The sequence below is a fragment of the Plodia interpunctella genome, chromosome 11 (genome assembly GCF_027563975.2).
Source record: "Plodia interpunctella isolate USDA-ARS_2022_Savannah chromosome 11, ilPloInte3.2, whole genome shotgun sequence".
In the NCBI taxonomy this organism is placed as follows: Eukaryota; Metazoa; Arthropoda; class Insecta; order Lepidoptera; family Pyralidae; genus Plodia; species Plodia interpunctella.
The window spans coordinates 7,645,864-7,660,764 of NC_071304.1; the positions used below are offsets into that span (position 1 = coordinate 7,645,864).

The following is a 14,901-nucleotide window of genomic DNA, read 5'->3' on the forward strand; positions in this document are numbered from 1 at the left end:
GTCATTGCTTGGTCATGCGAGATGCCATTATGTGACTTGTATCAAAACTGACAACAGTCTTAACAATTACACACTCGATAAGAAAGAAATTATCTATTAAAAAATTAAAAGCCTGTACCCAAGATGAAAAACGGAAAGCAGGTGCTGTTTGGGGATTTGTTTATGTCAAAAATACAATATGTATACATTTCATAATTCTCGCTAAACGCTATAATCACAAGTGACACCTTACGCTCCACTATCTCGCCTCCATATACGTCTCTCAATTATCTGACCATTTTCGTACTCTTGCGCATGTTCTGTTGTGACTATTTAATTGTATGTCTTTGTGACGCGGGTGTGATCTTTTGAGCGTCAGCATGTACTTTAAATACTATGATTACCAAATCTCATCACACTTTGCATGATTTATAATGTATACCTACTACGTCTTGTGTTTTTTTGATGTAATCTGTGATTAGCATAACTTTTTGGGAGAATTCATTAAGATCATGTAACATATTGCATGCAAGTACAAAATATATTTTATTACTTACAATTAAATTTTCTTTTCAGTAAATATAAGTTTCCTAAATTTTAAACATTTTTTCAATGTTGTTTTTTTTTTTCATTGTCTCATCATTCATTATTTCTTATTGATACGTAACTTAATAGAAGGGATTAAGGGAATAAAAATAACAATGTCTACATTCAATACAATTTCGTGATACATTATTTTACAGTTGACAGATCTATGTCATAAGAGGAATTTGTCAACGAATCAACGGTCACTTACCAAATGGCTGCTCAGCATAACACTGGCCAAAATAAACGAAACCCTTTTAAAAGGAAAATAAATCAAGCGCAGACATCGCTTCTTTAAACGCTCACGTCTGTAATTTATTAGACATTTAAAAAAATAATACAAAATAAGGCCGAGTGGAATATTCTTTGGTAGCGATTCAAATCATGTTCCGGTTGCCGTTTCTGTAATATTCGAAGGTGTTTAATATAAAAAAGAGAGCGTATGGTGAGGGACGATGATTGATACAGTTTTAATTAACTTTTTGAATGTTCTTTATGACCAACCTTTTACAAATGAAAGATTGAAATTAATTGCCGTTTTGGTTCTAAATTGTTCTTTCTATCCCTTCTGATCGTTTAGTAATAACTTTGGCTATTGCATAAAAACAAGTTTATTTTACCTGTTCACGTAAAATAATTAGGCGAAGGAATGATTTATGAAAAATTAGATAGAAAAGTTATCTCAATAGGTATAAAATCGTAAAATCAACCTATTTACCTATCTCGTATTGATGTAGAAACAGGAATGAATGAAATATACTCTAAATTTAATATAGTCACAGAAGCAATTATAATAACAGAACCATATAGGTACGGATGGGTTTCATCGTCAACTTTGACGTTACTAAAACGTGCGCAGAAAAACGCAAAGTACGCCATGTTGTCTAAACGTCACCAACGTCAAATTTTATGATACAACTCACCCTTAATACGTTCATTACAAAATAGTTTCATTTTTTTTTAAACACTACTGGCCATGATGAAAACAATTGAAGCATAAACAAACAATGCACTCGGCGACACGGTCCTTATGTTTCGAATTTCGAACAATTTATATTCGGTTGTTCTCAATTTACGGAGCGTGATAGTGTCATCAGTGTGATACGGTCTCGCTCGTGTGATATAGACACATCGTATATCATGGGTGGCGTGGTGTGGTCAAATTGTTACTACTGACAGTAGGATTACTGATCGGAATGTAGATGTTCCGGCTTAATGGTTTATCTCTGCATTAGTGTGGTCCTTTGATAAAGGACCTGTGACCAAAATAGCTTTGAGATTTTTGAGTGTGATCATAATATTTAAGATTCCTTAATTCCAGTAGATGACAATTTGTCTTGAAATTATCAATTTAAACTTAACATGATGTATACCACGAGCACTTTTAAGCCCATCGATCGTTAACTTGACCAAACAGATAATTATGAATAGTTCCTACAACAAATATTAACTTTTCGAAATTAGATGATGGTACATTAGGCGGGCTGGCTTCAGCCGCGCCGCTTTGACAGGCCAATCCATCAACTAACTATGGGTACTGTTACCCAATGCAATCAGGGTTTTTATCGATGTCAACGCCCGCTCCAAAACACTCAGTGAACAAGCCCGTCGAACACATACATACAATCATAACAAATAAAAATTATATTAATCACAATGTTGCTCAATAGACGCAAAACGTTTTTTGCACAAGTGAACATAGTTTTTGCATGATATGCAATTACTGCTAACGGCGTACTAGCTGAATACAATTTCGATTATGCTTTTATTGATCCGGACGTGTTTTTAAACGGTATTAGAATTCAGCTTTCTAATACAGTGAAATCTTCAGTCTAATATCTGATAGGGAAAAATTATGGACATATGATGACGATAGGTTTCTAAACCGCAAATCATGTTGACCTGCGACCGCGGTAACAATCCGATAAAGTCAGATTTCGTCCCATTAAGGCATCGAAGTCGCGGCCACTCGCTAACAACTGCTAACAAGGTTTCTGCGACGCGGATATTCCACCAACATGTTTTATGACATCTTTTCAGAAACCATAGCCAAATATCTTCAAAGTTGTAAAGGATTCCACACTCAAGCACGTCTCACTTCAGGGGTTCAGAAATACGAAATAAAACCTGGTGTATCAATCATGAAATTGTGATTTTCATTCGTATCTACAAAATTATTTTATATTCACCGAATATCACTAGTCTCATTGATTCCCAGTCGTACATTCAAAGGTAACATTCGTGAGCAAATAATATAAAACAATCTACCGCACGACGATAATGTGTTGTAATGTGTTCACATTTGGTAAAGGAAATCTCGTTAAAATTGGGAGGAATGTACAAAAACTGGCTTTCGTTTAAACATCTGGCTGTTGAAAAGATAAAATAAAGATCCCGTAGCATTGGCGCACTCGAAATGCAAACGAGGCGACTGAGGTTGGCAACACTCAGCGGTGCGGTATGACCAAATACGACCAATCACTGTTCTCTTTGCCGCTTTTTCCAAATTTGCAATATTGTGAAATTTCCTCTGAATATTTTACGGAAACTCGCATACTATTTCATACAATGTAAAATCTGCAAAATAAGCGCATTTAGCATGCACTCAATTAAGTAATCAAACTTACCAAGATATCGATCCTAACCACTAAAATAGCCACATATCATAGACAAGATCAGATCATAAATCTTAACCACAGCTCGTATTTACGTGTGTGTCAATGTCGCCGGCGGAGGTCGTTACGGCAATCCATTGACTGATGATTTGCAAGTTTCCAACGGCATAGCTTTTGTAGAAGCTTCATAGACTTCTAACGACCTCTACCTTGTGGCCCGAGGTAATTTAGGGCTATCGGTAGGCTCGCTTTCACTGATGAATGACCTCAGGTCTCCCGTTCCTTCACACCTGACATGGCCCGCTATTGAGCAACAAATCGTTTCCCTTTCAACGCGCTCGCTGTCTTGTTTACACGAAATTTCATATTAAAATCCCTCGTTAAAGTGTCAACGTCAACAATCATCGCAGACCAACTGATATTTTTCTCAGTAATATCAATGAAATATTCACACTCGCAATTGCAGCCGGCTGATGTTGCGATTTAACAATTACGACTTTCGATGCGATATGTTATTACCGTACATCTTTCATTGCCCTGGGGATATAAGAGAGATTATTAATCAATTAATGTTCAGTTACTTTCACCGTGTGGGTCAGGTATTGTAACTATTCATACGAATTTCTATCGATAAATATCAACAGGTTTGCATTTTATTTATTTTAAATCTCAGTACGTTTTCTCACTTTTGTGTAGTCGGTCGGTCCCTGGTTACCAGCTAGCTGCAGGTAATTTAACGCTATCAGTGGGTCAGATTTCTCTGTTGGTTGATGGATGGCCGCCGCTGCCCTCAGCTCGTTAACAACGTTTTGTGCTCTAACCTCCAACTTTTTGCCTCCTTTACATTGTTCGCAATAAACTATCCTAACAAGTTCTTCTTCGTTTACCCGATTTATTTTCTCGTCTATTTTCGTAAGATGATTTGTACTTTAAAAGGGTAATATTTTAGGGATGACGTTAAAAATTTATCTGACGTCGTTAATCAAGTTTATGAGATGGTCACTGATGATGTTTATTGGCGTATTTTATGGATTTTGAAATAAGAAAAGTTAGGGAAGACAATAAAGAGTTAACTTCCAAAAGGTATTATGAGACAAAATTAGATTTTACGTAAAAGCGTTCATTCATCAGAATACGTTCATTCAAAACTTTAAAAAATAAAAGGCAGGAAAATGTTGAATGGTTGGTCACATCATTGAGTCTTATTCAAGTTTTCAACATTTCTTCAATTGGCACAGCCTTTTGAACTTTCAGCAAAATGATAGCACTATATAAGGATTACCGTGAGTTACGGCCGCGTGGTTTCAATCTTATTAACTTTTTCTTGCATTAAACCGTCCAGTTTAAAGGATTATATGTGTAAATTATTTTTAAGTACAGCTTTTTGTGCAGGTGTACCGTTGCGTTTTGCAATCTCGTATCGATCATTTGGAATTGGTTGAATTTCGTAATATCCTCTTTAATGTTAGTTTTTATTTTTCCCAAAAATCAATCTTAAATATTTGAAGATTGATTTTTGGGAAAAATGACATCTTTTACAAATCTCTTTTTAATCCTATTGACTATACAGATTTTATTAACTTGTTTTAAGGAGGCATTTGATTTTTGTTCCCTCAAAAACAACTGTAGAAATTTCAGTTTGAAATAAAGTGACTGTGATTTAAGGACGGACAGACATGAAGTACAATTATTTTCCATTCGTCTACGGATCCCTTAAACAACAAGTGCAAATCAAGCGCAATAAAGTAATAAAAAAAGCTTACAAAATTTCCTGCCTAGTACCTATGTGACTTGTGACTATGTTGACTTCTGTAGTCCTTATATTGTGTTAAAGGCCATTTAATTAATTGATAGAGAAAATAAGAGGATTGCGTCACCACTCGGCAGAAACTCAGTTGAGTGCCGCGTTATATCAATTGATTTCTGTGACACAGTCATATGTTTATATGTCTTTAATGTTGATAGTGTCACTACTGTTCTCTGTGGCATAATTCATGCAGTATCTAAAGGAAATGAGGTCAGCAACCTGATACCTTACGATTTAATTAATGTAGCTAATTTAGACACGGTTAATGTTTGAATGTGCTAATATATAGCTCGTTGATATCTGATTTAGATTACAAATACATTTTATAATTTACATTCTGAAGTTTTGGAATCGCGACATGGAAATATGTTTAACCATCAAAACGATAAAAAGTAGCTACAAGAAGACAGATAAGCCAAGAAGAGATTATATAGAAAGCAAGAGTGGTAGTGGTGATGGAAAGCACTTCGACAAGAACGATGATATTTAAATGGGTTTGGAGACTCACAGGACAGTTAAATTAAATTAGTATCCGAACACTTATACTTTTGAAGCCTATTCCGATATTGATCTAAAATTCAGTCTTGCAACTGGTACAATTTCAGGCCTATCAATAAAACAATGCTGCTAATCCAAGACTATTTAGATTTTTTACTACATGCTTTTACTTGCTTTCATCGAGCTCGCATGAAAGTAGTAACCAAAACTGTAACACTGGTCACGATGCGGGTCTAAAAGGCTATTTTTACTATTACGATCTCCATAACTATATTATGGGCAGTAAAGTGGCGCCCTCAATACAGGTTCCTGTTACGTTAAACAATAGTCACAAAAAGTGTTTGTTTTGAAACAGAAGCTGTAATTTAGTTTGGTATTATTGAAAACATAAGTAGATGGGTAAATTTTCTTAGTGCATAAATATCATAGACCTTTGTGATAGAAAAACTAGTTACCGAAGTGAGAAGTGAAATAATATAGCAGTTTCAAAACATGGATGTTATAAAAATCTGAATTAACTAATAAGACTCACACAATCAAGCCTTCAGAAATAACAAATCAAGTTTGAAATCATGCTAATCGAATCGTAATTAAAATAATGTTTATTATTCCGTCAAAGAAAGCAGATAATTTACCAAGTGCACTAGAAAATGGGGAAGAAACTGCCGACCATATAGGGGAAACAAAACGAATATCAATCAATATGCAGCAGCCTCCCCATGCAGACGCCATATTTGGTGCACTGCCCGACCTACCCAGTGCATCATAATGAATACGGTTTTATTGCAAAACAAGAAAAGGGCAGAAGTAGAACTATAGTTATGGTTCAAACTGGAATGTATGTACATGTGATGTGGTGGACCACGAAAGATCTGCCTAATTTTCAAAGCAACAAAATTATTCCTGGTTATAACAGCAGTATTAGACGGTGTGACGAATCAAGCATTTTCCAAAGTTTATTTATTTTTTATAAACTTTGAGGTAAAGGTTCATATAATTAACTAGATATCTCCGGAATATACCAGTAATGAAATGAAATAAAGAATTATCTTTAAGTTTTTCATGAAGTTTGACTGGTAGAGAATGCTTTTAGCATTAAGTCCGCCCTTTATACCGTGGTGGGAATAAATAAATAATCCAAATTAGAACCATTGTCTGGTGTCTACGAGCTAAATATTTTTATGTCCATTTTGTCACAATACAAAATGTACGTTGAGTTGAAACTCATGGAATGTGCCTTCTATGATTTCTTTAAGTTAGGTTTAATAAATTTTGCATGGCTCTCTTATCCATCGATATTTATTGCCATCTTTCACTGATATTATGATAAAGCATTTCTGGTATATAGGTACAAACAGATAATAAATATAAACTTCTTTACAGATTGCATTAGGTAGATTAGTTCTTTCACAATCCAAGAATCAAAGTGATGAAAGCGTAATAAAATTTTCTTTATTCGATTGACCTAAAAATCACTTAAACCTTTTAAGAGTCCCTCTCTAAATCCATAATACAACATTATGCTGATTACGAAACATCCGCCATTGATGCCGGCGATTGTAAACATAATGTTAAAACAAAGAGCATTTATCAAACAACTCTAAAGAAATCGTGGCATCCTGTTACTCAAACTTTGTACGCCCTTCAGCCGTTTGTTTAGACTAGCTCTAATTTGACTTCAAACTACTAAGCCAAATATAACCTTTCAGTCAATCATCATGTCGTTCTGTAATGTTGTTGGTAATGACTATAATTAATTGCGAGCGCTAATGAAACTAAATATTAAATAAATAACTAAATATTAAATTAACTAAATATTAAATATTTTTTAATCTAAGTCAAGTCCTTAGTCAGAAATAAGTTTTTTGCGAGCAAGATAATAAACATGCGCAACTGAAAAATCTTTGTTTAATAAATTAAAAGAAAAAAACTTTTTTAAGAAAAGCTTTTATTTAAATGCTCCAAAAAGAAGAAAATAAAATTTTCCTTTCAAATTTTAACTATCACCTTACAACCACATTATACACAATTTATATAAAAGCTTGTCGCGAGGTTGCGTAATCTGCTTCAAAATTGAGTAGCAAGATTCCACCCGAACAAACATACATAACATATACCTAAATACATAAGTTAAATAAAAGCTTTTAAAAAAGATTGTGATTTATAATTGAATCTGAATCTTTGCAGATTATATACAGCAACTGCGAATACAATGAATTGAGAGAGAGGGAATCCTGAATCTTTCATTTCGCTTTTCTATCTATTGGATTGCCTAAAGGTTAAGCAGGTTAAGCTCGAATAAAAACCTCACATAATACAGCCAATAACCAGCTGTAATAGCACCAGAGGCATTGTAATGGCTACATTGAGGACAAATCCGCATTCCGAAGCAGGAAGCATCTCCTAATCCGATAATTGTCTGAATTTCCTCTTAATGTCTCCGTACATAGCTGAACAAAAGTAACGAATGCAATTGCTCGTAATTGTACGAAGCGATTAACTACTTGTGTTTGGGGGGATGCTTGAGTATTGGTCAAATATAACTTGTGCGTTGAAGTGACTTCTTAGCTTTTACGTTAGTGTTTTAATTTCTTTGTCAATAGAGTTAAAGTGCACTTCTAAGTTAAACAGCTTTACCATTGAAGGCTATCGTAATAATGTTAATCTCCTTAAAAAATTTTAAGCCCAGACGGCAGCCCACAAGCACAAACATAGCTGTTTCGCTGGTTGTAGTTGAAATTAAATATATTTTCTTCAATGGGAACATCGGTATAAAAATACCATAAGTCACTCAGGAACAATGTACCTAGCTTCTTTCAAAGATTACACACAAACAAACAAATATATTAGTGTAGATTAACAAAAATAAATATGTACGAGAACCACGAAAGCGATTGAAGTAAATATCCATCATAATAGCGCTTGTAAACAAATGTTTCGTGCACATATCTATAGACGGAATAGGCTTTCAGGGATGGCAAGCAAATTTTATTACGACGTCACAAGCAACAGCCCTAGTCGTCACGACAGATATTTTGATGGCCCTTACACACGCTAATATGAGACTGAATATAACGGAACCAAGATTAAGATATCCAATGTAGTACAATAACTAACAATATATTTTATATTGTTTGACTAAACAAATGCTTCCTAAATACTATATTTAATTTACATTATACAAACACGTCGTCTGTTAAGTTAGTAATTATTCCAGCTACTTCAGTTGCAGCACATTAAAACTTTTGATCACTTGCTTTAATAGATTTTTTCTCTTATGGTTATATTTGCGGTGTTGACACTCAAAGCCTATCCATTCTAGGGAGGGAACCGCACGCCGACTTTCAAAAAAATCTTCCACAAATACTGTAATTTAGACTTAGCTATTACCTAACATAACAGAAAGGATGTTATTAGGTACATCTTAAAATGAGTGCTAGGTGCAAGCCAGGACATCAGTTCAATGATGACCTATGCTTAACCATGATATTTCTTCGTCAGGTTCTAGTTAACTTTCGTGGCTCTCCATAAAATGACGATTGACAGAGCCGGACGGCCCCCTGCTCCCCGCAGAGCCTCAACTTACAGAAGCTATGATGAACTGGGTGCTATTGAAAGATCGAGACCTTTGAGGTACAGACACGGCGGCATAGAAGATCTTACTGGAATAGAATCGCCGAGAACATACAGGAATTATGAGCAACGAGATTTAGATGATATAACCATAATTAGCTCTGAAGAAATACCGAAACCTAGAAGAAAAACAATTGAGGGGCTAGCGAACGGATTTAGAAGAACATTTTCAGTAAGAAGTAGAAGGGAAGAGCCAGTGGAGATTCCATTGGAAACTTTCAATGCGACATGTGAAGAAAATTTTGCATCTGTGAGAGGTGCTCCTTTTGGGAGACGTAGATCTTTATCTCGGGAGCGTGGGTCGTCATTTCTGACTAGAAGTTCGTCGGAAGGTGACGTGCGTGTGCCGCTTCCCCGCGCACCCCCGGCCCCCACTCCTCGTCTCCATCGATGTCTTCGAGCCCTCGGAGGAAGCTGGAAGAACCTTCTCTTATGTGAGTGACTTTGCTTAGATAGCGGTGAAAATTAACCATATTCGCTAAAAAAAACTTTGAAGAATCAGTTCACTCATTAAGGGCAGTCAACCGTAACACTGCTGCCATGACTTAATTTAGCTCGACGGGTACAAATGACCAGAAGAGCTTAGTTTTGTACCACTGATTAACCACAGAGCTTAACCAAATTAAACGCTTTCTTTATGTAAATTAACCGATTGTTTCTAATGAGGAGGAGTTGGTGATTAATTTGTGGATTACAATGTGAAGCAGGCTGCTTAGTGATTAAAATTTATTGCCTAAATTGTGTATTAAGTAGGGATCGTCGGTTTTAGACGTAGCAAAAATCATTGAACATTTTGCAGCATATTATGCAGTCGGGATACTAATTTTGTAAAACAACAGAGGTTAAGGTATAAACACCAGCTGCTATATAAGCTTCAAGGCCTGTAAAAATATCACTACAATAATAAAACTATAAAGTTTCGTTTTTGTCTTCACCTTGAGTATATTTACATAAATATTTACCAATAGGGTATCACTATACGATTAAAGGAATGTATGAATAGTTCCCGCCTTAGCAGACACCTACTCGATGTGTAGGCAGTAATGAGGTTGTCCTAGGTGAACGGTGGAACAACACACGCGATTCGACGCTGTGCGTGTATTCTAATACTCAGAACAACATAAGTAACAAGAAAAGATAATTATTTATTATTTGACACATCACGTCGCTTACCTAGAATACCGAGTAGGTATAACTAATACAAGTATGTGTTTTGTGAATGGACGGTTATTGGCAGCAATGACTTTATTTGCTTCAAATCTTAGCCGTTTTGTGAATGAGAATATTATTCAAGGCTTCTAAACTTTACATATGTCAAAAAAATATATTTAAAAAGTTTCATCTAAATTTCATGCGTCAATCATTTTGAAAATAGATGAATTTTTGTGAAATCCAAATTTAAAATTGCTATTTCGGGTTAATGATTATCTTATGAGTCATTTTACAAGTTGTGGTATACAAAAACTCATGAAATTCGACACAATCGTATTAGTAACAAACATAATCTCTAAGAATACCTATAATGTATCTTACTATTTTTGTAATCGGAAACAATCTTCCTATTTAAAAAAAACTCATTGAATAGATTTATAATTTCTGAAAACATCACTCAAACATTTATATCAAGTTGAATGCAATACTAACCTGTGCCTAAGTATCACGTTCCACCCCAGCAAGTGGGCTCATTAGGGGATTGCCATTTTAATTTTCCAGACTGGGAGCTTACAATAGAGCTTGTAAGTATATGTACAGCGTTGCTACCCTAGTATGAGAATTGTTATGACAATATATTGTGAAAACTGCGGGAAAATGCTATACGCGGCGAGAGAAATAAAATTTAAACGTATTTTTAAAATTTTAAATGAAATGTAGAAAATTGGTTTCAATTTAAAGATCTTCTGAACACAAAAGTATTTAAATTTTATAAACAAATCATGTATATTTACATCACAAATAGTCTATCGTCCTAATATTATAAATGTTTTTTATTCTTCTTTCAATTCGAATTTGTTTGTCCTTCTATCACGTCAGAATGGAAGACGGTAATGAAGTGATTTTTAGTGTGGAGATGATTAGCTGGCGAGCTCGTGACATAACTTCTATTAGCCGCGAGCGGAGTCGCGGACAACATCTAGTAAAAATAGAGATCATTTATAACACCACCTCACATACCAGGCTGTGAGTCTCGTGACGTGGTTGTACGCGCGTTTCGGATTGTAGTGGTTCAAGTAATAAACTCATGCTTTGTAATTATTTTTCTACTGCTCATGTTAGTGGTATTTTTATTCAGATGATTATACAGTATCATTTGCGTATTAGGCAAAAAAATCAATGTTATTATGGCGGTATACTCTGTCACTCTCGAGAGCATTCTCGCCTGCTTGACACTCATAGAGCGTATGAGTCCAACGTCCACATTCCTGCTTTTTTTTTGTCCACTATGCACGGGCTTCGGCATATTCAACTCCTTAGTTGTCAGACCTTTAGCACGCATATCATCTTTGACGACACCACACGACCACAGAGGGATTTGACCCATCCATCAGGGCCAGATGGAAGTGGCATATTCGGATAATGTAACTGCATTTGACACTATCATACCTTAAAAATGGCACTATCATATCTGTCATCAAAATTGGCATAAACAAGATTACACTTAGGTTTTGGAACTACATTCTTGACGACATTACACAATTGAACAGTAGGTATTATACCGCTCATATTAAGATTACATTCGAGCTTATCATAATAGAAGTTATTTAAAGTATAGGAGGTATTACCGTTCCGTAGTAATTATGTCTGTGTTTTTAATTTACCCAATGTTATAATATCTCAAACAAACCCAGTTAAACAAACAGTAGCTTAATCCCACCGGTAATTTATATAATTTAGAGTTCTTTTATCTATGATTTAGAGTTTGCCCAGAACATATGCATATATATCGGGAATGACTTGTTTTTTAGTTTTAAAACCCATTTATATTAGCTGTGGACATTTATGAAGAACAGTTAAGTTTAGAATGAGAATAAAAAAATAATTGCGAAAAGTAAAATAAGATTGTAAAAATTGTCGCCATAAACTTGTTACATTGGCCAAACACCAATGTCTTGCAAATAACAGAGATCATGAAAAGATTATTGGGTCAGCGTGAATCAGAGCCGATTTCACTCAAATAACCCTGTAACGACATGTAATATCATAGAAATTATGGTAATATACATACATACCCCGTAAATATATCATAACGGACTATAAACAACTAAATAGGAATAGAAAATGGAGCGAAAATAAGTACAGTCAACACGCCAAATACATTTACCGCCTATATATCTTTATATCTTGTCACTATTTTATTTAGAATCCATATTTCAATACTATTATTTTAATAATTCTAATATCCGCAAAATTATGTTCGACGTCTATGACTGAACCCAAAACTATAGTTTCCCAATATCTCGACGCCATAACAATGTAGTTAGTTTATCATCGGATTTAATCCGCAATCCTAGACCCCTCAATTAATTATGAAAACTTGCTTTGTCGGTGCCAACTGAGACTTTACAAAATGGAGATATTACAGAAGTACACTCAAAGTTTTTTTTTTAAACAAGTTTGTAGCTTCTTTCTACTCATTTTATTATGATAATAGAGATTACATAATAACTGGGCAGAACTAGTTTGTCATTGTGCGCAGGTTAAAGTTAACATCAAAATTGAATGAGAAACCATAGATCAACGAAATGGGAAAAAATGGGTGAAACTGAGCATAAATAGCACTCATAGTAGAAATGGAAAAATGAGATAAAAAGAAAGTATGCAAATGTTACTTTTTTATTTAAAAAATAACTATAACTAACTTGTGTAATAAATGTGATGTTGAGAATGCATCCTTCAGCTCGCTCGTCTAAATGGTTCTCTTCATTTAACAAATTACGGTAAATTCCCTCATAAAATAAATCAATCAATTTTATTGTTTTATCGACAAATCAGAATTATCTTCTACTATACACGAATGATGTATGTGAAGAACATGCGTTATTTTATCTGTCTGTAAAACCGTCAATGTTTTATTCTGCCGATACAAGACAAATCGATTTTCGCTTCTTTAAAACACAATAAGGACATGCTTTCTCGAGAGCCGTTGACATAAATAAAGAACAGTTGATAAATCATTGATGAGGTTAAAATTACAACCGAGAAAGATTCGTGCCTTCAGGTTCTGGCGCGATTTGTAGCCATCACGATTTTTTTTAAACTTTACAAAAGTCTGGATAGCGATTACTTTAACACTGGGAAAATAAATTTACCAACCTTCAAACTATAGTTATTTTTTCCATTTTGAGTGAGAAAGAGACCGCTCGATTCTCAAAGCTTAACCAATATGTAATGATGTTTAGAAAGTTGAAAATCTTGAGAGTCGGGTTTTAAACAACTAAGGTGAGACTTTTCAAAACTTTTTGGACAATTCTAAAATTGCTAGAATTAAAAAAAACATAATCTATAAGTAATAAATAACTTTAATAATGCTAATACATATTAATACCATCCAGATATTGCGTGAGTATTTTATATTATCTACTTGAAGTGAGACAGACGTCTGATATTTTATGGGTCTCTCCAAAATTAACTCGTCTGCAATAGCTACAAAGTCCTTTATTTTACCGACCCGTGTGTTTATTAGTTCCACTGTGGCGTACAGTTCTGACGCAGCAACAATAAAATCACAGTTCACGCCCGCATCCGCACCGCAAGTGTCACTTTACAATCGATAACCGTCCATTGTTCCCAAAGATCTCTATCGACACAGACCTCACCTCGCATATTGCGCAATGAAACGAAAACGGTACATGCATCGTCGCATATAACTTAACCTAATTGACACCCGAGTACGGAATAGCGTCTCGTAATGATGTTTGATATGATTTACAATGGGTTATTCGATTTCAAAAGCCTAAAACGGGATCGAGTAACTGTTTTCTTCATAAAATCGAATGGCTTTATTGAGATGCAGTTTCGGATGTAGCTGGTAGTTTTCTGGGTGCATTGAATTGAAAAACAAGAGTCGTAACCGCTTTTAAAAATCGTAAAACCCAATTGAATCATTTACGTTTATCAAGTTTCACTTATTATGATGCAAACATATGACCGTTCTTCACGTTACGATTTACGATTACTGTAACGTTGTTTTCTTATTAATTACTAAGCACATATTTTTAAACATTGTGAATGTATCATGTGAAACATAGCGAATAAGTAGTTTCGCATTTATGATTATTACCTGCTAGCTGTTGCCCGCAACTTGGTTCGCGTGGCCGAACAATTTTTGGTAAGGAGTCAAAATTATTAGAGAGATTAAAAAAAATCTTTAAATAATAATGGGAGTGTTTTCTTCGAGCGCCAATATAAAAAGACCTGAAGAGTTTCTCAACCTGGAGAAGGCCACATAAAGTCGCAATGAGTAGTATACACGGTATAAGTACAGTTTTCACACTCCCAGTGAGAATCTCGATTAAATTTGTATACTTCAACAGGAAATGCTCATCAGACTGTACAATTTTTGTTAAGGCGTCATTTCTTTATTTCCTATAGTTTAGCTGCACCATCATGTGTCTGCATTAGGAGTTCTAGTTATTACCTATTTCATAACAGCTGACATCAGAAAAAAATTTATCAGCGTTGTATGAAAAATACAGTACTTTTTGTTGCGAAACTTCCCCTCTTTTGTGATTTAGACATCCGTAAAAGCATTTATAAAAAGTCTCGCTCACGTTTGCCTGTCCTTAT

At 34.7% G+C, this 14,901-nt stretch overlaps 1 protein-coding gene across 6 annotated transcripts in view; it reads left to right on the forward strand.

Moving 5' to 3' along the window:
- Window positions 1-14,901, forward strand: part of ckn (caskin) — a 213,767-nt gene that overhangs the window by 115,202 nt on the left and 83,664 nt on the right. For 2 of the 6 annotated variants that reach the window (XM_053751158.2, XM_053751159.2), the window contains exon 2: window positions 8,986-9,551. The exons of the other annotated variants lie outside the window; for them this stretch is intronic. In XM_053751158.2, the coding sequence (XP_053607133.1) occupies window positions 9,017-9,551 (535 nt within the window). In that variant the 5' untranslated portion in view covers window positions 8,986-9,016. The remainder of the gene's footprint in view (window positions 1-8,985; window positions 9,552-14,901) is intronic. 6 annotated transcript variants of the gene reach the window in all.